Source organism: Pyxicephalus adspersus, chromosome 4, assembly GCF_032062135.1.
Source record: "Pyxicephalus adspersus chromosome 4, UCB_Pads_2.0, whole genome shotgun sequence".
Classification (NCBI taxonomy): domain Eukaryota; kingdom Metazoa; phylum Chordata; class Amphibia; order Anura; family Pyxicephalidae; genus Pyxicephalus; species Pyxicephalus adspersus.
Genome location: NC_092861.1, coordinates 61899070 through 61923769, shown reverse-complemented (window position 1 = coordinate 61923769; position 24700 = coordinate 61899070). Strand labels below are relative to the sequence as shown.

The following is a 24700-nucleotide window of genomic DNA, read 5'->3' as shown; positions in this document are numbered from 1 at the left end:
CAGCTCTATATTTCAATTAACTGTAAATATAAATTATTGAAATACTCCTATTCCACTAATCATTTGTTCAATGATTGCATGAACATGTGTTTATTGTTTTAAACATATTTTAATTGTCTGTCAATTCTTTAAATCACATAATTGTTTGGGACAGAATATGATCTGGAGCCTTGTGATGATCCAGGAGTTCCTGCTTTCAGTAGAAGAATTGGATTTCATTTTGGTGTTGGAGACTCTCTAACATTTTCCTGTTTTCCTGGATATCGTTTAGAGGGCTTTAATAGGCTCACCTGCTTAGGAGGTGGCAGAAAAGTGTGGAGTACACCTCTTCCAAGGTGTGTGGGTAGGTGGTCACATGCTTTCATTTCATTCATCAAGTCTTTAGCATCAGAGGTTATTATTGGTACTAAATGTTTTCTTTTAGCATAGTTTATTATATTTTGGGCCTTCCATTTGTCTGTGAATGTCCTAATTTATTCATGCCTAATGGTAGCAAGTCACATTAAGTTGGACTTTTTGTAATGTTTAAAATATTTTGTTACTCATTCTAGTACCATACTCAAAGCATTCAAGTAGTCTTCCAAAAATGACGATGATGTTTGGGCAGGTAATGAAATATCCTAAATGTTGCCGAGCAAGTTCTATTGCATGTGCCTTCTTCTTGAAACTCTAGTAATAGCAAATATATATATATATATATATATATATATATATATATATATATATATGAAGATCAAGATCAATATAATCAGGAACACAACAATACAGAGCAAAGTACAAGAAAGACTTGATAATTAAGAAAATAGGATAGGAAAATGTTATTAGCAACCCACTGGTGTTGAGTACAATACAACAAACAATTCTTAAGGAATATAGGAATTCCCTAATGGTAAAATGAACATGTAATTGTACATTCTATGCGCAGATTACAGCTTAAGCTTTTGCTCTCTGTAAATAACAGAGCTACAATCACTTTAATGACATGAGATAAAACTTATTGCCACTTACTTTTGACATTCTGGAATATTTTATTTTTTAAGCAATTTTAAGAACGTGTAATTTTCTGCTCCCTATTTTTCCGCATGTAGCTCTTGTCGTAGTTTATCATGTGATGTATCTGAGTGATTTTGTACTCTTGAACATTCTCTAAATGAAATCTTGTGGTGCCTACATATGTTTAAATTATTCTCTTGAATTAATGGATATTAGAATTATTGTGTTTATTGTAATGTAGAAATCTCTGTATTTCACATTAGTCATGGTACAATGACCCACAAAAAATGTGGCTTTAGCTATTTCCACTCTCCATAATATAACTTTCATTCTTTAATTTGCACTAGAAAAATGAATTGTGAAACCAAATATTTTTTTAATGACAAAACCTTCCATTACTGGACAAGTATATCTACTGTAAGCTTTTACAGCACCCAAAGACACCTTTGCAATTTTTATTGCTCTTCAATATGATTTTTACTTCATTTAAACATGTAGCTTTAAAGATGTAAGTTTTAAACATTAAAAATGACAACCAACAGACAGAAAAATGTTGTGTATTTTGAACTGTTAGGAAAATGGTATTAATTTAGGCTCATGTGTAAATTCATGCCAATTTGTTGATCATATCTCAGTATACAGTATTCAGGGTATCTTTTTTTTTAAGCAAATTCCAGGGTGTATTTATCAAGGATTCACTGGGAAATTCACACAATAGATCCCCTAATGCCATTCACTGAAATGAGATTTCATGACATCTGCTTGGTATTCTGTAGTCACACTTTACATTTTTACAACAGTAATAATAGTGCCATTGACCAGCTATTACATATCAAATGCACAGTAGAAGACTTGTTTTTAACTCTGCAAATCTGCAATAGCTCTCCATAGTGTTGGAACACAATATTATTATATGGGAAGGTTAGCTGTCACTTTATTATGCATATAAAAAAAACAACAATTAACTAAAACTAGTTATTTTGGCATACAAGGAAGTGGCTAGCACTTATTACTCTTTCTATACTAATACAAGCTCATGTCTTCTTTAGAATTGGTTGCTCTAAAAGGGTTACCCCCACAATACCAGGAGTACACTTAGCAAAGAAATGGAGCCTGATAGTGACAGGCAATGAGTTCTTTTGGTGGCAAGGGGGACTTTTATGCCACATATACTACAGGGATCACTGCTAATGTTTCCATTTTTACCATCTCCTTCTCCAGAGCTCTATAGACAATTAAAATCATTACAGTGCAGCATAGGGATAAGTGTTCCCACCTCTTTTAAACAATGGGCACTAGACCAGATGGTGCAAAACATTTTCAGCTCCCTAAATTTGTTGGAATACCATTAGTAATAATGTATATACAAATATTTAACAGTTTGTGCTTTAAGAATGGGTCTCCCAATTTTTGTACATCTCACCCCACATGTCCAAGAACATGTGTGCTGGTATCAGCATAGCAGAGAAAGTGAAAGGCAGAGTCCTTTCTCTCTATATGGGAATACAAGCCCCCATGCCAGAATTGCTATGTAGGTATGCATGTACAGTACTGAAAAATAAACCCATGAGGAGCAGTTGTTAGACTGCACTACCCTGTAATTACTTAATTAAAAAATTGTCAAGGTAAATGCCTCTCTTCTCTCCACTTTATATACATATATTGTAAAAAGCCACCTAGATAAATTTTAGTGGAACAAAAGAAAATAGGTTAAAGAAATTGAAGAAATAGTATTCACCTTGGCAGCCAGATTCTTCACTGGGAAAATGAAAGCTGTATAATTGAACACAAATAGTTCTTGGCTGTCATCTTAGGGCTCTATTTAAAAATGATTCCCCTTTCAATTCACTCTAAATTGTTTCATAATATTTGTTTGCGATTAACTTCCTATTGTGAGAGCTGCGCACCTTTGATGATTGGCCACTAGGTAGCAGAATAAGTCATTGTTTTAATAGGAACTGAAAGGCAAAATGTAGAGAGAAAGGAAAGAAAGAAGAAAGGAAGAGACAGATGCCATTTTAAGCAACAAATCAAATGATCCTTTACTGAGTGTGAACTCGTTATAACATTCTCAACTAGACATACCTCAACTATGCGTGTTAAAAAAGTACATAGACAGTATATCATACAAATATTGAATGTCTTCCTCAGGGAACTCAGAGACAAATTGGTAGTAGGTAGTTGCTAAAATATGCTGTCTATTACTCATGTACTCTTTTACCGAGCATAGTTGAGCTGTCTAGTTGAGCTGTTGACGTCTAGTTGAGAATGTTATAATGAATCCACACTCAGTAATGGATGATTGATAATGATTTGTTGCCTAAAAAGCCATCTATCTCTTCCTTCTTTCTCTTAACCTCCCTAGCGATAACCCTAAAAAAAAAAAAAAAAAAAACAGTAACCCCGAGCCACACTCATGGTAGCTAAAAATATGACAAAATAATGACATACCTGGTCCCATCAATGTCCTCCAGTGTCCTGCCCATTGGATCCCATCCTTGGCCTGCGTCCTCTTCCTCCGATTTTTCCCCCGGGAGTGCACTGACATTTCCCGGGAGTTCTCGATGACGTTGGTGCATGCGTCGGTGCGTGTGAAAGAGCGTGGTGGGAAATTCAAAATATTTTGTATTGGATTCAATAAAAAAAACTATTGAATCCAATACAAAGTAATAATTATATTATAAGGAAATAAATTATAAATGACCTTATTTCTTGTACTCATTTAGCAATCAATCCTGCAGTATTTTACAAACTGTAGAGGAGAAACTGGGCTTTTGTGGGTTTTTACTTACTTAGTTCAATACCAGTTACTTTAAAAAAATACCAATATTTATAGGAAATAGATTTAAGCTAGCCTTGCCCATATATGCTAGAAAAATAAATATACCTTACGGTTATAAAACTGATGTCTTCTTTGTGTCTCGCTGTTTTTTACTGTCACGAAAGCTACTTCTACCCTGCCACTAGAAGGTGCTGCTTGAAGATCAGATACAGCATAGGTTAAAATCATACGGATGAATGATCAGCTAACCTAAACCAGTTACGGTTATTCTATGTCACATATATTTGTAAGATGCATAGAATTATATCAGTATTTCTTTGTATATTATAGTCTTACATTATGCCAGAAATTGAAGATTTATATATTCTACTTGTATCTATGACTGCAATTCGAATATTATTGGTCCCTTGACCTTACTTCAATAAAGCTAAAGCCGTTAGTTTTAGTTTTAATTTACACTAGTTCATTTAACTGAAGTGTAGGGCAGCAAATATATAATGCAGATAATTAATGTAAGCAAATAAATCCCTTATGATTTTTTGTTTATTGCTCGAATGTGGAAAACATGGTAAACTGATGGATGTGCATTCAGCATTTAAAGAGGATAATGTTAGGTTTTCCACAAGTTACTTTTAAATTCCCTATCCCACAGGGGCATCATTGTACCTGAGTTTCAGAGCTGAGAGAAAAGCGCTGAGAAAACAAACAACGCCTTCTGTTTTTAATTATTTTTTATGTACCTTTAAAAATTTTGCAATGACTGGAAATCACATGTATAATGTGTCTAGGAGTTACAAAGTACTGTGAGGTAACAGAAATTATTTGTTGTGGGGCAATACATTAAAATGACTTTCCCGGACAACTCAGCAAACTCTTGAACTGATTTTCATATTAATATACATTCACATAGCGTATACTTTTGGCAGATATACACATTTTAATAGAGAATTTATAAGCTTCTTAGGTTTAAACTTCACAAATCAATGGGTTAATACTCACAGGCACTTGGTTGGTTTCACATTCTGCACACTTTCCTTTAATAACACTACTAATATGTGCTATTCTCGATGATAGTGGATGTCTCAACTATGCTATGCTTTTTATTATGTAAATTTACTCCAACACATAGGAGTTATTTGATTAAAATATTCAGAATATGACAATGTTTGCTTTAAATATGGGATTTCAGTTGCCTTTTATGTCACAGAAACTGTATGACAGCTTTGTGCCTCTAACAAAATACAGATGATCTGAAGTCGTATCGCCACTCAAAAATTCCAAATATCTGTTTGCCTATTTATTAGTGCCCACTTTACATTTCATACACAGAGGCTAGATTAGGATTTAAAGTCCTTCTGAAAGCTATATTTTGCACACATTCTGCTACATGATTATTTAGGAAATTTATGCATAAGTGAATGACCTATAGTACCTTATAGTACTTGAAGAAAAGGCTAAATTTATGTACAGTGGTCTCTAGATGCTGTTTACTCATCCGTCCTGGCAGACTGGTGAATTACTGAGCAGGAACAACTGGTGTACTTTCCTATGAAATGGAGCACAGCAGGGTGCTGCTCACTTATCCTCCCTGTTCCATGGAAGAGAACCTTGCTATATATATAGCACTTGTTTATTTTCCTGTCCCTGGAAATGTTTAAGAAAGATTCTTTCCGGGCACAGATTTCTGATGTCTATCAGGGTAAAAGAGTGAGGTTTTAACCCTTTCCTACTCTATGCAATAAAAACAGTTTGGGTTTTAATATTTTGCTACGTGTTCACAGATGTGAATGGGCTCGAATTCAGGGAAACATTCACTACTGTGGAGGAAATAAACAGTAAAAACTTGATATTAGTCTGCTTCTTACCATTTCACCTGTTTCATGCATATTTTATCCACTAAAGGGACAATAGGGTTATCATACTTTGGGCCTGATTTATTAAAGTGATCAATGCTGGAGAAGGTATACTTTCATCAATGAAGCTGGGTGATCTAGCAAACCAATCTGACCTATACCTGACAATGACAAGGATTGTACCATTCAGCCAATCTGCTTGTCAGGGGATAACTGATGTCTTTATCTGGTGGCCACACAAGCTGGCTGAAGTATACCTGACAGATATAGTATAGCTCATGTAAAAACATAATTATAGGTTCTCATTAGGAATTTCTGAATCGAGTATTCTGTGCACAAAACTTCATCTCTTTTTCCAAACTACACCACATTATTATTTGTGGGTTTCAATAATATTGGAATTATGCATATTGATTGTCTACAAAATATATTGATAGAAATATAATAAAGTAAATGTAAATGAAATGACATTTACCCAGTTTGCCAGACGTCAGATGAACACATACAAACACATTCATACACACACACACACACACATATATATATATATATATATATATATATATATACACACATATATATTTCCCTTTATACTTACATGGTAATTCAACAGGTAACACAATTACTGTCCTAGGATGACAATGCTGACTCAGAGACCATACTGTATCAGAATACCATAAACAGATTTGGACTATATGACCACCTCTCTCTTATTCCATAGGTGCTGTAGTCCTCAATAAACACTGTAATTGATAAGAGTTGCCATTGGCACAGAGCATAGCAATAAGCATATAACAAAAACTGTAGCAAACCAAAAGTGAACCAAAGAAGTTCACTGTTAGGGTTTACATACCATTATTTGGACAGGTCAAGGATAAGGAAATGTGTTTATAATATATACTTATATACCTACTCTTTCCTAAATATGCCGACATTTCTAATATGGTATATTTGTTTACATATCAGTGGAGACCAGGCAATTTTAAATAGATATTCTCTTTACTCTGCCTATTTTCCTTTTGATTTAAGAATTATTACCACAGATCGATTACATTTGTTCATCGATTACATATTGATCATACAACAGGAGCTTTCAAAGCAGAGGCATTACTAATGTGCCCTTCTACACATCCTAGTGAAACAAATCTAGTATTTCAGTGCTTCATGTCACAACTGGAGAAAACTGTGGCCTAGGAGTTACTACTGTCTCAAATTGTTTTTCAATGAGGTAGCTTTCCAGATGATAGATGATCTAGAAAGTAAGGATGAATTAGTTTTAGCATTATGTATTTGTTCATTGGTCTGCCACTTGCTCTTAAGACTTTTACAGGCAATACGAAAATTTTAATGGCAGCAATATACTTGCAATAATGATCTACATTGCACAGTGAAAGGTATTTTGTGGAATTTCTTTTTGCTTTGGGAGGCTCATGCACCTTGTTTTAGATACATCTTCCCAGAGCTGACTACATGCCCATGTTCATGAGTCCTCTACTAAATCTCTAGACGAGAATTTTTTCTATTTTTAAGAAATGGTTTGAAAACTTTATTAGACAATTTTATAATTAGCGTTCTATTGTTTATTTTTTAACATTTTTTAACATTTTAACATTTTTGTGTTTATTGTTACATCTTAAACATCAAGAACAATTAGAATTCACCATTTTTTTTTTAATCGTTTGTTTTAAATATACCCATTGCCTTCAGCTGAATGTGGAGCAACAGTCACTGGAAATGAAGGAACACTCCTGTCGCCAAATTTCCCAGCAAACTATGACAACAATCATGAATGTATTTACAGAATAGAGACTCAACCAGGAAAGGGAATCCACTTAAGAGCTAGAAACTTCCAACTACATGATGGTGATATTTTAAAGGTAAATCAAAAATAATATATGCTTTATTTGTGTTATAATATGCTTTAAATGAATACGTGAACTTGCTAAATATTTATATTAGGAAATGGTCAACACATTTTACAGTAAATTTAAAACAGACTTTCAAATCAAGCTTGTATTGTAATTTTATCCCATGAATTAGAATGTTTTGTATTATTAAGTTTTCAACTTTGCAAATTGGCAGGTTTACATGGATAAGATCATCCACAGCAGGTTTATTAGGTTTACATTATTGAAGCCATTTGAATCTTTTTCCAAAACATGGGGTGTTTAGGTCTCACAATATTAGACAATATTCACTAAGTTTTAACTATTCAGTCATGTATAAAGAAACAAAAGATCGATCAAGTAAATATCAAGTTATAGTTTAATGTAATTAAGTAATTCACTAATTACATATTATATAATTTCATCAATAGTTAAACAGAAATTGCGAAAAGACTGATTTACTGTTATGCATTACTGAAGGGGGAAGTCTCCTGTGTAACTCAATTAATTTTGCATCATATGTAATATGAATGAATCTTCGGATGAACTTAATCATACTGTGAAAACAGTGATTTACCCCTACATGAAATATAGTCAATTTTGATCTCTTTTCATAATGCAATTCAACAAAACAAGCTTGATATAAATCTCAAAACACTTCCAAAACATATCCTAATTTAATGTGATTACCCTCAAAAATGTTTTTATGTATTGTGAGGATTAGCTTCAAATGACAGACTGGCAATGAAGTAATTCCAGGCAAGAGTGTCTCCTTAGGACTCCTGTCCGTATTTATTTAAGTTAAGTCCAAAAAAATACAAAAAACTAAATATTCTTCTCTCGCAGGGGAATTTCAACAAAACAAAAGTCCTTTAAATCAAAATATAACCTCCTGGCTAACTTAAAGCAATGGTCTAGGCTTGCTACAAAACCAACGCTTCTCTCGACACAGGTCAAAAATCCAGAGAGACGGGATCGCACAGTCATACAGCCACTGCTGCTTATCCCTGGGTGTGCTTTATAGGCATGTGGGCCCTGCAAAAATGTGGGACCCAGGTTTGTGAATCTGCCTTACCCTGCTCTTGCAGATTCCCAGTGAAACCAGCCCCAGGGCAGACAACCAGCAGAGAAAGCTGGAGCTTCCATGCAAACAAACTCTACTGGTTCCACCTCAGTAACTAAACCTAAGAAACGGTGGTCCCACATTAAAATCTATTCAGGACTTTTCACAGGTGCTCTATTTGTCTCTATATATACTGTACTATTGTATACTGTTCAGAGTTATGAAATAACACCATTATTTAACATATTCCCCCCTGAGACTGATGCACTTGGTACAGCGTAGTTGCAGCTTTTCTAGACCGTTCAAAAAAAGTCCTTTGGTTGGGCCGCAAACCAGCTCTAAGTAGCATCTTTGACGTCAGAAACGTCCTTAACACTTTGACCCTTCGTGTGTTAAGATAAAGTAAGAATAGGGTTTTTGATGTAAAAATTATACATTAGGGGGATCCTTAAGAATTTATTTGTTAACAGTGTAAGCATTGTTTTCTCTTTATTTTTCATTTCTGATCAGGAATCTATCATTGTTGCTATCTATGTACCTTTAGAGAAATTATCCTGTTATTTCATATTCTAGAACATGTTAGTTGTTTTACCATTACCCTAATATAAAAAATGCTTTGGTTGGAGTTTTACTATTACTTTAACATTTAAAATTACATAAACTTTACCCTTGGGAGCAAAATCTAAATTTCTGAGTTAATTGTTTTTAGTTGGACACACCTTTCTGTTTTACTTAAACTGGCTGTGAATCACCAATGTAGGAAACACAACTATCATTACAATTACAATATATATAAAGTTAACATATAAAGTTAACACTTGAGTGGTCTGTTTACTCTTGGAACACAATGAATGGAAAGTGAATGCAGAGTGATTTAATAAGGTTAATTTTACCACACAGGATAAGAATATTCACACATTTTCATGTATTTTCATGTATCTTTCACATCATATAAAATACTATTTGTGTCTTTATCTATTGTAGAAACTACAATTATACAATACAAATGTTCCTAGTTTTTCGGTCATAATCAGAATGCAATTTATTTAGGTTCCTTGTGTTTCTCTTTAACTGTGTTCAATCTATAGTTTTGTAAGTGGAATATTTAAAGGTTTTTGGGCAGCACAACCTGCTAGTATATATTTTCTTTAAGTTGTTATACAGTAGTTTACTTCTTCTACCTTAATCCAAAAGTCACCTCATACATTTGGGAAAGATACAAGATGACAGCTTTGCTTCAAATCTCCAATTTCCTTTTAATGGAAGCCGACAGAATAGAACAGAGTGGACAGTTTCCTTTTTCTCTCTCATTGATGATCTTAGAAAAGACACACTCTACTGAAATGTCACCAATCCATTTTTTTTCCGAGGCTGCATAAGTAGATTATCAAAAAGCCTGAGGTTATAAAATCTCAAAGGAGGTGTACAGGTATAAATATTAATTCTTTTGGTGAAGAAGAGTTTTGAAAATGTTTGAAAACATAATTGATTGTACAAGTCCTGACAGCAAGTGAAATGTTTGGATCACTCATCTTACCTGCCAAAATAGCACTTGATAACACAATTAATCTTGCAGCTGCTATAAGAGTACTTGAAGTTAACACAATTTTAGAAATAGTTTTTTATTTGTTTTTCTCTTTTTTTTATTATTTACTCTCTCTTTTAGATTTATGATGGAAAAGACAGTTCTTCTAGACTTCTTGGTGCTTTTACAAAAAATGAGCTGTTAAGGGTAGCACTCAACAGTACCTCAAACCATTTATGGATAGAATTTAATACAAATGGATCAGACACTGACATTGGATTTCATCTTACCTATAGCAGTAAGTACCTCAAATCTATTTTTTACAATCTTCATGATCATTGACCTTTTCTTCTTCATAAAAGTTTTACTTAATATATCTCTTACATCAAGTGAGATACTTTGTTATTTTTTACATTTTCACTAATACGAAACCAATTATAGTGACCAATATTAGGGGTTCCAATAATAGTCACATTTAAATATGCCCAATCCATTGGGGTTTGCATAGTTCAACTAAATGTTGGAAATTTCAAATAAAAATTAATTGTCTTTTAGGGTTGATTGTGTTTTTGTGTTCAGGCATTTGGAAGAATAGGGACCCTTACCTACTGAAAAAGTTACTTAAAAAGATCAAATTGAATGAATGGCAAAAAGAGATAAAAGTACATTATCAATTAAAGGTCAACAATCAGGTCAAGGTAAAGGTAAGAAGCAGATAAATAAAGCCAGGAAACAAGGCAATTTTAAGACAAGGAATCATGGACCAGCAGAGAAAGCAGACCAGAAATTGAAGGTGTAAAGAAGCAGGAACCAAGAGACAAGACGGCGTCAATGTAGACAGCCAGATTGAAAGATAAAAAAATGTCATACTAGAAAAAGAATACATTAAATGAGTATTCAGTGGAGACCAGGATACCACATTATTAGGACAAAATAAATGCCTTCCAGTGCGTTGGTAATACTTATATATATAAAAATTGGGCATCTAGATTGTGAGCAAAACTCACTATGGATGTATGTATATGGACAAGGCAATCTTTAATTTCAGGGTAAGATCCTGTAATTTGAATAGTGAGTCTTCCCAAATGTCATTCTTACTACTTTTTATTTATATTTAGGTGCTTTTTTCTGATTTTACACTCTGCCGCATCTCCCCCTATCTGCCATCTTCCCTTTACTGGATGCCATTTGAAGCTATACTGCTTATTGGGGTCACCCTAATCTTATCATGACTGTGACTAAAAGCTTCCAAACTGTAATAACACAGTAAATTTTAAAAATATATGATAATACCGTAACAATTGAGAAATGATATATACATTTCTATAGAATAAAATAATTTTTTTTTGTATTTTTTATTTTACTATGACCAAATTGCTTTTGGTTTGTTTATTCCATTTTAGTATGGTGGGTAAAACTACAACTTTAGTAAATAGGATGCACAAAAATGTTTGCTTCAGCTTTTGCTAGTTTTTAGATTTTTTAACTGGCGAACTGGATGGATTTAGAAAACTAACCAGAGTTTAAAAAGCTGAAAATAACAGTATATTAATGGAGTCTGTCGCAACTGCTACATCCATTTAAAAACCCACAGGGTCCATTGCAGTGCTGTGCAATACAAATATAAAGAAGAATTTTAGTTCATTCATGTAGAAGTTTGCAAAATGTAGCAACACCTTAGTGGAGATTTTTTTGTTCCCCATGGACCATCCTGCTGTGCTAATCTTCACTGTCTACAAAGGGAATACGGACTAAAGTGTTGGAATATATATTGCAGTAGCTGGTCATGTACTTTCCTATTCATTGACTCGCAAATGTATGCATGTTACATTTTTTTTAAAAAGAGTTTCTGCTAACAGAAGTGAAATAGTTTTAAAGTTACTGTTTCTTTTGTAATTGCATATGGTTAGTAAAAAAAAATACTAATCAAAGCTGAATTTAGTTACTTTTTTTAATTTTTACAACTTGATTTCCAATCAAGTTGAAATAGCTTGCAATAAGCAAGGCCACTTTTCTTTAGCCAACATTTCCTGAATTAATCATGTCATATACATACCAGTGATATTGGTCCCATTTTAAAAAATCTACTAAAACTAGTGATTCTTTTTTGTCACCTAAGAATTCTAATATACATGTGTCTTACTTGTGGAGACTTGAAAATTCAGGAGCTGAGGTTATCATGGTGATATCATTATGATATGATGATTTTAACCAGCCCGCAGTAGGCCTCTATTTAAAACTGGCTTGCCCCCCCCCCCCATGAACTGATTTTGTGGGCCCCATTTGGCAGAGCGGAGGATGTGTGAAGTAGCACACTTTGCACTTTGTCTGCAGCTGATTTCAACTGAATTTTCTAATTAATTTTCATAGCTATAGAAAATTTGTAAATGAAGCTGTGCTGACATATTAAAAAATAAAAGTATAACTTCATGGACATGAAGGATCACACAATTTTGGAACTGTAAGGCAGCAAATTTTAGGGACATAGTCAAATTGTAGTTAGTGTGTTCTTATTAACATTAGTGTGTCCAGTACGAATGTTATACAGATATCAATGATGTGCAACAATTACCAGCAATAGGCAGGTATTACCAATATACAATAATCAACAGCATGAAGATAGTAATACCAACAAATGAAAATGCAAATATAAAAAAGACAAATTCCACTTATAGGCACATAGTTCAGGTACAGTCAGATTCCCAAGTTATAAGTACATTAGTGAAAAGGAAGTATCCATGGGATGGACAGATTCCCCAGAAACAGGTACCATATTAGCAGCTATTAGACAGCACCATGCTAGATTACTGTAAACTGTCTAACAGTACATGCACAGCATATACAACATGCAACATGTACTGCAATTTTATTGTACAAATACTGGTTTACAATTCTACAGGGTGCAGCAGGGGAATTATTATTTCATGAACATTGTATTGTATTATCTATGCTTTTATTAAACATGTCAGAATTTTTCAAAAACTGAACAGGACATATTTTCTCTGCTGTGTAGTTCAGATTGTGCAGATTTGACTTTGTACTAAAATCACAAAGCTTATTTATCAGTTACAGGTGTACTGACTTAATTAGCAAGGTTGCATGTCCTCATGGGCTTATGAAGAGCTCAAGCACACTGCTGAATACACTGCAGGAATGTCTGTCTCCATGGTGTTCTGCTGGCATCCAATGGTTCTAAGTATCCACATGCCATCCTTTGAAGTGTATAAAAATGTAATCCTCAGAATTCCAAATGCAAAACTGTTTGAGCCATTTACTTGTTTTTTCTTTGTATAATACAATAAGTACATGAGGGACATATCTGCTAAAGGAAAGATAGTAGCCTGGCAGCCGTTGCAATTATTTTCAGCTAATATTCTGTCTGTGTTATATGGACCTTTTCACATTAAATACAATGTGAAAGTTACAAGTTCTGTACTCTTTTTCAAACCTTTCAACCATGTTTCTTTATTTCCTTAAATGTATTTGTACCACTGTGCCCTACCTCACCCTGCTTCCATACCTGTATTAGCATTCACACCATTTAAAACTATTGCTTCATTCCCTCACTACCTCCTATTATTTTAAAGGTAGGCTAGAGGAAACCACAAGTTCTGGTAGGGGGCATTGTGGGGCAGAAGATGGGCAAAATGTAGTTTGAAATAGTAATGAGCAAATCTCCATTTTAAGTATTCTAATTTAACTGAATTATCAGCTTATTAACAGTACCAACACCCAATGAAAATATGACTCCTGAGAGCCTACATAGAAAGGGCTAAGGTGTCCGTTTCTTCATATTGTTGGTTTTTTCGAATCAGCTGACCAGTAGGAAAGGCAAACCAATGCATTTCAGGTTCTTCCCCATGTCTGGGTGGGAACTTGCAATGTGGACCATAAGGCCCAAAATGCATCAGATGGCTTCATAATAATACTGGAATGATCAGTTAAAGTTATTGATTAGCAGTTTAAACCTATCATATATTATAAATGCATAAACATACTGTGTTTTAACTAAGACTTGAGAATGTACATTAACAGTTTTCTTTTCGCAATGAAAGAACAAACAAATATGTAAATATTTTATTTACTTTCACCTACTTAAGTTCTTTTTTAATTCGCAACTACAGCTGTTTATAACTCCTGATGTTCTAACTGTGATTCCTATATTGAACCCAAATATAGGTAAAAATTTGGGTTGATCAAACATCGATTAGGCATGTGTCATTTTTTTGTTGAGAGAGTAACCACCTCCAATTCAAGGCTGTATGAATTCAGCTGAGAATCCTCGCTAGCAAACGGCATCATTCTAAGCTGTTTACTACGTGGTTCTGCTGGTTTTTATAGTGAGCAGTGGCATGCTATCCCATTGGCAGGTGGTTGTTTGTGAGTACTGCCTAAATTACAGGAAAATGTTGGATGTTCTAGATGAGTGATGCTCAAAGCAAACTAAATGTATTATGGAGGTGTCAACTGTTCACCACTGCCTGTGCACTGATAAATTAATGTTAACAAGCTCTGGATCTTTACCTTTCCAGCCATTTAGCTATATCTTAAAGTTGTGGACTTTTTATTGCTGCCAATATTGCAGATGTGTACCTTATCAATTAAAAAATATCAAGGAACACTAGCAACTGGCAGGTAAGAGGTGATGGAATTGAGTTTTCAAGATTTCTTTTTTGTTTTTGTTTTTTAACACTGTTAGGTTTTTCTTTTTATACTTTGTATTTTAACAAACCAATAGAAAAGTAAGTCATACTTGCACTACAGTAATGTAATGTAATCTAGACCAATTAGCCTGGTACCAGGGGAAAAGTATTTTTTAATGTTGGTAGTGATTTACTAAATATAATGCATTGTAATGCTGATATGTGCTGTGTTGATATATATATATACTTATACTATATATATATATATGAAATTGTTAGAGCAGAAAACTTTAGTCATAGAAAAAAAAAAAATTCAACAGAATTTTGCCCTTGCAGTGCCACAGCCCAGTTAAAATTAAGCACTTTTAAAAAAAATGGTTTACAAAGCTAAAACTCATCACAGACAGAAAAGATCTTCTTGACTTTATTATTTTTCCTGCATCCATTTTATTTCACCTTGCTCTAAAACAGTAATTGTCATAAATAAATATTATTGCCGCATCATGGCTGTAAATTTTAAGCTTTTGCCAATAAACCTTTTGTTGTCATTTTTTTTTGATTGTATAGGTATTATTAATTTATTTTGCCCTATACACTTTTCTTTAGTCTGAGATAATTAAAAAAAAGTAAAATTAACTTTTTATACACATTGACAGGACAAAAAGAGGTTTTAGAAATCCATCAGTGTACCATCGAGGCATATTCTTCTCAATTAAAACCTGACTCACAGAGATTCCTGCTGTTCTCATGAATGAGGAAGATGTAGCCCTAGGAGCTTCACAGCTTGTCCTGTTTCCACTGTCCTCCAAACAGCAGGCAGAATTTGTAGAGAAACTTGTTGTTTGGGTCTGTAGTGTAATACCGCTGGGTTGTACTGATGGCAATCTTTGATTAACCTTAGAAGTGACATTAAATACATATTGCATCTTGCCTTTATAATATTTAGGAACTTTATTCCTGCTTGTTAATGAGGGTATTCAAGGGCAAATACATCCTTAATCTTTTTACATCACACCATTTTATTGTGCAGCTTTAAGGCCAGAACTGTGGATAAAATAAATGTTAAGGCAGATAAAAGGTTGGCAATCATTTGTGTTTTAAAGCTACAAGAGCTGTTTTGGACTTAGTATTTTCAGCTTTAGAAATAAATATTTGAATGCTGTTACTTTGATTAGTATATTTAAGGGATATTTATACTTTTAATCACCTTCCCCATCAAAACAATACGTTCTCCTAAAGATTTCTGGCAAAACCTTTTGTTTTGAATATAATAGGCAAGGGTGAAACTTTAACTGAAAGAGTTAAAACTACAATTTTGGCCATGGTTGTCTAATCTTGGAGCCTTAATGTGCCATTTTGTTTTAAAAGGGCATGAAGAGAAGAGCCAACTGGGAGCAGGTTTAATAATTCAACTCACCTCCTATCCTAATATGGTGCAGGTCTCCCTCTTATCCGAAACTTCTTCTGTGCAACCTGGGAGGTTGTTACAGAATTTTAGAGCCCTGGAGAACATTTCTTAGACCTAGCAACAGAGTTTTTTGTTTTTAACAGTATGAAAAGCACTATGGGGTATATACATGAAGGGGAGGATGTGACATTCACCTAACACCCTTCTGTGTTTTTTAAAGCCTTGGATTGGGGAAGTGGCTTGGTGCATGGCTGACTAGACATTTTTTCTCTCAGCTCCTGATTCCACCCGGCTCTTTATCTTATCAGTGGCACACTCCAGTCCTCCATCTCTTCAAAAAAAGGTGGGCAGTAGGACAAAGACCTTGGCACTGCAACCAGTGGCCCGAATTCCAGAGCAATTGGCTCTTTGTTCTCAAAAAACAGGCTCCTCTGCAGCTAAGAGGCAGAAAGTATCCAAGATGGCTCCATCCACGGCACCACAGGACGAGACAGAGGCTACAGATCCCTCTGTGACACAGATGAGCTCACCTTAATGCTCTCACTCACTATGCAGCATAGCTAGTTCACAGTGGGGGGCTTTCCCCACTAAGGCTGACTTTGAGCACCTAATCCAGCATATGGAAACTACATACAGATCTAAGACGGCTGATCTGAAATGTGATCTGGCCTTGGGATTGAGGAAGTGGAGGGAGTTACAGAGGAGTTGAGGCATCATGATGCTACACATGCTGACACCCTAAATGCTTTTTCTAACCTGCTGCACCAACTAATATACCAACATGATGGGTTTCCCCTTTCAACTGACCACCTTCTGTGACAACAAAACCATGGCTTTTCACCATCTGAATGACCTACCTGGCTTCCTGTCCTACTTTGGTCCACCTGATATATCATAAAGCCTTGGAAGTATGGTTATCCAGGCTCTGTTTGACCTGCCTTTAAATAATGCAGACTACTTTTTCAATAAACATACAATTTAAAAAAAAAAAAAATAATGCAGACTACAAGAATTAGATGATCATTTCCTAATTTTTATTTCTATGTGATTGTTTACCATCCTATAAACCTCGACTCATTAAAGCTATAAGGAATAATAAAAAAAAAAAAATGAAGAAATTATGAAAATTACAATTATCCTGAACACACTTTTATACATTTCAGTTTTAGCACCCATATAAATACCTGTAAAGACATGCTACTCCCATTTTGTTGGTGCACACAGGTGGATTACTGACCATTACACTGACTAGCTGCACAGACTGCTGGGGATTTTTTGGGTTACTTGGCATGGGTGGACATAGACATACATGCATATTCACCTTTTCAAGGGGACCGGACACCAGAATCTAAATACTCATTAGACTAAAGTAAAGTAGAGTATCATGTTTTGGGGAGTTTGTCACAAGGACTGCCTTTTGTAACCTAATTCAAATCAAATGTTGATTGTCCCATTGCGATTGACTTCAGTCCAATTTACGAAAACTTTGTGGAACAAATATGCAAAATGTGAAGTTAAAGTTAAATGCATCCTTGTCAAAGGTCTAAAAATATCAGGAAGGGACCAAAACTGAATCTGAAAACTTGCATTCCAACTAGAATAGGCCAACAAAGGGTATCACCTAAAAAAACACAAAACTCTGCTACTTTACTATTCTGCATTTATTTATTCTCTACCCACAAAGTAAAATGTGACTATATATATAATTATATCAGGAAGAACAAGACAATTAATTTCAAGAAAAAATGTAATAACTTTGTAGACTACACTTTGCAGTAAATTTGTTTGCTGCAGTTTTAATGTCATTGGAGTTAAAATCACACATTAAACAGATCCAAAAAGGCTTCTAGTAATCGATCTTGAATGCCTTAGTAAATCTACCTTTTAGTGAAAAGAGCTGCAGAGATTACAGTCTCAGCAATTCCCCAAAGAGTCATTTATTTCAAGAGCAAAACAGTAAAAATGAAGGAATAAACTGTGTTAATTTTTTGTATATTTCAATTTTTATTACTACCTGTAACTGCTACATTGAATTAAATCCAAAACATGCAAAACGGACATGAATTACTGTTCGTTGCTAATATCCGTGTGCAGTTATTCAAAGGGTTTATGTTTTGAACTGTTTAGTGATATTAATGAGGTTATATGTAAAGGTAATAAAACAAATTCCTATTGTTTTGTTTAAAAGGTATTATTATAATATGGTGTAACTTTATGGACTCTCATAGATTTTGTATTTAATATTGAGACCTTAGAAAAACTGATAGTTTTGAGCAAATTTGACAGTTATTTCAATTATGGAAAGTAGGTGCTCTCTACTTTTTTACATGCAAATGGGAATTAGAGGTTAAACAATCCTCTGCATACAAAAATGTCTTTCTTTCCCACAAGTGATTAATACATCTGCATGCTCAAATGTAGGAATAATGCAATGCAATATCAGTCAAATATTTGGTTTCCATTCCATTGTTTTAATGGATCTAAATATATAAGGGCTGACTTACTAAAGGATTTTAGGTGTTCCTTTTATCAATCTGAATTATCACTTTGCAAGGGATTTTTCACCTAACTTGGTTAATAAGAAAATAAGATATTTTGCAATTATTGCAACACAAACCTAGCTTTTTAAAACAAAGTTTATTTATTTCTGTGAATGAAGGGGACCTTTTACTAGTACCATTTCAACAAATGCATAGTATATATAGTTTTATAAAATGTAAGAAACTTTAAACTGAAACCATATTAGTAGCATATTTACAAAGAAATGGTTTGTTAATAAAGCTGTGAAGAACTTTTAAATCTTTAGAGGGTAGGATTTTGATGAGTCTAAGATGTGTGATCAAATAATAAAGCCTTTAGTATACATTTATTTTCCCGTAGATGGTGTTTCTACTTTTTGTTATTTTCAACAGTTAGGATTGAATCAGAATGTGTTAAACGTCATAAAAAAAGTTTCAAACTTGTAAGTTAAAATCAATACTTTAAACAATTAAATAAATATATCAACCAATGACATTGGTTAATAATTCATACTTTTCTAATGCTATTATTATGAAATGTAATTGCAAGTCATATTGATTCAAGAGTGGCATAAGGTTTTTCAAATTCTGCTATTCACTGTGGATCTATGCCAAAAACAGTTCTAAAAAGTTTTAAAACACTAGTTACCACTATTACTGCTTCTCTAATAAACCTGACTTTTACCTAGGACTGAATCAATGTTTAAAGTGAACTGTAAGCTGCCATTTTTGACCTGTTTTTAAATAATACTCTTACCTAGCTCATGTTCTGATCCTCTACCTTTAATATCTTCAGAATCACTGACCTTCATTTTGCCACAATGACATCTGCAGGCTTGTTTGAAGTGTGTAACTAAAACTACTAAAACCAAAACATCAGCTTTATATCCAGGCAATGCTTTATAGTGAGTTCAGTAAATAAATTATTAATAATTAAACAAATACATTTTCATCAATAGGCCCCCTTTAAATAATAAATATTAAGTTAAATACTGCAGAATATATGCATATTTAGTATATATAAACACATAATAATAATGCATGTGTTTTTTGCTTGTAGGTTTTGATTTAATAAAATGTGAAGATCCAGGAATACCAAACTATGGTTACAAGATTCGGGATGAAGGCCATTTTGCTGATACAACTGTTATGTATAGCTGTAACCCAGGATATACGATGCATGGAAGCAGCATACTGACTTGTCTAAGTGGAGATCGGAGGGTGTGGAATAAGCCTTTACCAACATGCACTGGTAACGCAATGTTCCTGTTTCTTAAAACAAATGCAGTTTTTTTTTGTATATTTATTAAACAAATTAAAGGGTATATAAAAATAGTCAAACCACAAATATATAACAACAGAAACAACACAAAAAAATTCACAGGGAAAACAACCAAGAAAGACTGTGAAATGCAGTTGTTATGGGTTGTAAATGTAATAGAATTATATTGCTAAAGGAGTTAACAATGAATAGGGCAAACTTCTTTGTGAATAAAGAAAAGCTTTGAGCGTTGAATAAATATTTATGTGCAAGCGAAATAAAGAGACAGGATTTTCACATTAATAGGATAGGATGGAAAAAGTGATCACCGCTTTATCATAAAACATATACAGAAGGGAATGCTAAGATCCTTAGTTGAGATGGATGAAATTCCCCAGTTTTGTTTCTTCCTGATAATGTCAAATTTGCAAATGTTTGAGCTTTTTTGATGTGTCCAAGTGTAGTTTAACTTTGACTTATATAAGAAAATGCATGTTTTTAAATGTATCAACAGCTCCCACCTATATGTTCAGATATTATAAGTGTTAGTTTGGTGGCCATAAACTGGATTAAAAGTCAAAACTGGGTAAAAGTCAACATTTTACTGTGATATTTAACTTTTTATTTAAGATTTAAAAAGTAAATTTTTGTGTTGAATTTGGCCTAGTCAAAATTTCACCGATTTATTCCTGTTTATTCTTAGTCTGCCATGGGCAGCCATCTCCAACCGGGGACATTAACAAATGGCTGAAAGCTGATGATTATCAATAGGCCTGATTTACTGGTACACTTTCATCAGTGAAGCTGGGTGATCCTGAAATGGATTTCTTAAAAGTCATTTCCTATTTGTTAGCAAATGTTTTCAATCCTGAACCAAAATAATTTCAGGTTAGCTGGATCAACCATCTTTACTGCTGAAAGTGTATCCTTTCCAGCTTTGGAGAGCTTTAATAAATCAAGCCCAATGAAACTATTGGGTTGTAGCCGTATTGTTCAGCTATGCAGCGGGCAGTATTCCGATTTGCTGATGGTTGTCAGGGCCAGGACTCTTTAATGGAAGACAACTTCATGAATTGTTTTACTAAATTACATTTGTAAGCAAGTAAAAAATAACATGTATTGTATATGCTATTTGTACAGCTGAATGTGGAGGTCGGATTTATGCTGTTGCATCAGGGCGAATTCTTTCCCCAGGCTACCCAGCACCATATGAAAATAATTTACACTGCACTTGGATTCTTGAAGCAGATCCAGGAAAAACTATTAGGTAAGCTATATTTTTGTAATACTACCATTAAACTGCTTTTTTATAATAGGGAAAGCTAAGAGCCACTGCCATATTTTAGTGCTGTCAGTGCATCCATTCTGTCTATATGATATCAATTATTAAATCAGTGTGGGAAAATATCCCAGCATGGTTACAGACAACAATAAAAAAAAAAGACGGGAAACTTGACAGAAACTCCAGATGTTGCTGTTCTGGCCCTGTGCCCTTGTGAGCCTCATCACCTTGTGGGGCAAGTTAGTCTTTGATGGAGATTTAGTTTTAAATTGGCTTTAAAGGATAACTGTATTGCTAACTATTCTGCTGTCAAAAATGACTGGTTTAACCAGTGTTTATAAACCCTTTTCAGACAGGACTGAGAGATACAAAGCAACATTGTATATAAACATACCATTTTTTTTCAACTGCAATTGCAGAAAGTTTTGGAGGTTAAGTGATTCCATTTATTGGCTATTTTTTTAATAAATAGGTAAGTCATTTTTTTACAGTAGCTGCTGGAAACGCTGCCAAACTTACTCAACAACTCCTATCTCTCATTTTAGAGCCAGGAATTTTCCACAGGTACAAGGGGAGGGTGGCAGCAAGCGGAAGGACTGGATACACTACAGGTTCCCTGTGTACTTTGATGAAGTTTTTTTTGTAATCTGCAGTTTTTATCTGGTGTCTTAAACTTCCTAAAGAACAACTATGCCTTTCCATCCAAAAAAAAGAAAGGTTAACAGCTTGCTTAAAAGCTTGCATGGATATTATCTTAGGTTAGCCAGTAAAGTGTTTCACTTAAGACTTCACTTAGGACTTCTGCATTCACTATAGAATAAAATGATGGCTTGGAACTGTAGATAATGACAGGTAAAGCAACTCTAGATCTGGAGATGTTCAATTTACGTATTCAAATTAAAGTTTAGACATGCACTGCAATAGGAATGAATATTTTGGCTAGATACTGTATCTGATGGAAATGAAATCTTAAAAGTAGTAATAGTGACCCAGATCCTCACATTCACGTTAACTTGTAAGAAACAAAGTAAATCAAACTGCTATTTCTTCAGAGATAAAAAAGGTAGGAATCTGCAGTAGGATTTTTTCAAATCTGTGCAAAGTACAAAAATGTTTGTTTTACAACAAATGTGGAACTACAATTTTAGTAACAAATCCTTATTGCTGAATAAAATGGGACCATAACAGAAAGGTAAAAATTGTTCTGGTTAGTAGAACATGTACACGTTAGAAAACTGAACTTGTTAGGATTCATTTCTGTTATAATAAACACTATGCCTAAGAAATTGCATTGGGAATGGATCTCTGCATTTTCACACTACTCTTAACATTTTGTTTCTGATGTTTTTATCAGTGGACCACTCAATTATTTTAGCAGAAAATATTTGGCCGTGACAGTTGTATGTATGAAATTGTTCTAAAAGGCACCAAAATCCATAATTTAATCATTGTCTGTAAGAATGCAGAAATCATTATACTTTTATTGATTTTTTTTCCCCAAAAATATAGCACATTAAAAAATGCCTTTTAGGGTATACTATCTGTGATTTTTATGTAACATTATTGAGCATTTCTGTCAAATCCAGAAAACGAGTATGGCTAAATTCCTAAATTCCTAAAAAAAACAGAATACTAAAGGGGAACTGAACTTTGGATGATATGTCCAAAAAAGTATTGCTATTGGTCAACCTACAGCAGAATATTTTTTTGCACTGAGTCTCTGTGTGTGGGTGGGCATTTTTATAGAGGCAGGGCTTTGCTTCCTCATATCAGAGCTTCCAGTAAGGAGAACAGTTAGCAACACAGTGATTTTGCTGATTACTGAGTGAACTGGGTCTAACTCTAATTACTGTTGAACTGCTCAGTCATATTTAACCACCTTAAACATCACTTGTAACACAAAAGTGGGGGTAATAATATCTTGTTATTTCTATCTGGTCTAATAGTTACTATAACTTTTCTTTAACGTTAAAGGCTGCTATTTGGTTTGCTGATCTGTTAATTTTGGATGATTGTCACAATCCTATATTTATATCCTCATGGTTTTTATAATAATATTTTCTACTGTCTTTCTAGGTTAACTTTATGTTTCCTAAAACAGAACAATACATATTTTAGTATTTACAAGGCTAAACATTGTATATACTGTCTTTTTCAGCCTTCACTTTATAGTTTTTGACACTGAAGTCTCACATGATATCCTCAAGGTATGGGATGGACCTGTAGACAGTGACGTTCTTCTGAAAGAGTGGAGTGGTTCTTCGCTCCCCGAGGACATTCATAGCACATTCAACTCCTTGACATTACAGTTTGATAGTGATTTTTTCATCAGCAAGTCTGGTTTTTCCATACAGTTTTCAAGTGGGTATAAAAGGATGCATTATAAATTTAACATGATTCTGTATCTGTGTTGCATAGAAATGTTCCTATGTATATTCTTTACCACTGACTGTTTTCATCAAGGTAAAGCACCCAAATGCATATAGATTTTCCTTTCAACTGAACTGAAATGGTGAACATACTTTTCTTAGTCTAACTCTATATTATTTAAATAGATGAATATAGATGAATATGTGATAAATATTCATCATATCCATCAAGGCAACCTCTCTTTTGGAGCCTGAGCTCAATTTATAAACTTTTTTGGCCCTTCACTTGCCATCTTCATTGGTGTCATCCATGCTGTGTCTCCATTTATGAAGCTGTTAAAGGATCATTGTCATTTCAATTCAGCACAGCATGTAGAAAATGAAGATACAAACTGACTTGTGCAATTATATTAATTGTAATCAAGCTACATATTTTTCATTACAGCCTAATTACTATTTAATCATGCATAAAATCACAGCGTCTGAGCTTAATGTACAAAATGACCCCTAATTTGTATGAATCATATGTATATAATATGCTGTAACACTGAGCTGTCAGTAGATATGTCTGTAATAAACAGATTTTTTTTTCCTTTTAATATAACTTAGTTAAAGGTTTTGCCATTGCTGGATAAAAAGAGTTTGCAACGCACACTAGAACTGTATGTTACTAAAAGCAACCAACCCATAGGGATGAGATTTGCTGCCTCAGCTTGTCATATCTATGGCACAAACTGAATTTCCAGCTTACTTTTTAACATATTAGGGTGTGGAAACCTTTGAAAGGTTTGAAAACATTGTTCAGGTATTATTGTCCACCAACAGGTAAGCTCACACTAGTAGTGTGTCTCCTTCCAGTATCTTCTCCGCAGATGTATCATACACACCTGGGCTGTCCAACTCAAGACCAGAATGCACAGACATTTATAGTATTTCTCCTATATCCTATATCAGTACATTCAATAAAGTTTGGTTCACAGTCAGAAAATTATTTATATGAAAACCCTGGCCAGTATGTTCCCCCTCATGGACTGGTGTTGGATATTCCTGATATACACTATTTATTGTTCTCTTTATTCTTCATGGTTGATTACAGTTTGTTGATTTTATTATGAT

General features: G+C 33.9%; 1 protein-coding gene across 1 annotated transcript in view; it reads left to right on the top strand.

The window, feature by feature from the left end:
- Positions 1-24700, top strand: part of CSMD1 (CUB and Sushi multiple domains 1) — an 819458-nt gene that overhangs the window by 621699 nt on the left and 173059 nt on the right. Inside the window, exons 21-26 of the mRNA XM_072408428.1 lie at positions 155-343; positions 7336-7505; positions 10244-10400; positions 19733-19924; positions 21074-21200; positions 23374-23576. Coding sequence (XP_072264529.1) covers positions 155-343; positions 7336-7505; positions 10244-10400; positions 19733-19924; positions 21074-21200; positions 23374-23576 — 1038 coding nt within the window. The remainder of the gene's footprint in view (positions 1-154; positions 344-7335; positions 7506-10243; positions 10401-19732; positions 19925-21073; positions 21201-23373; positions 23577-24700) is intronic.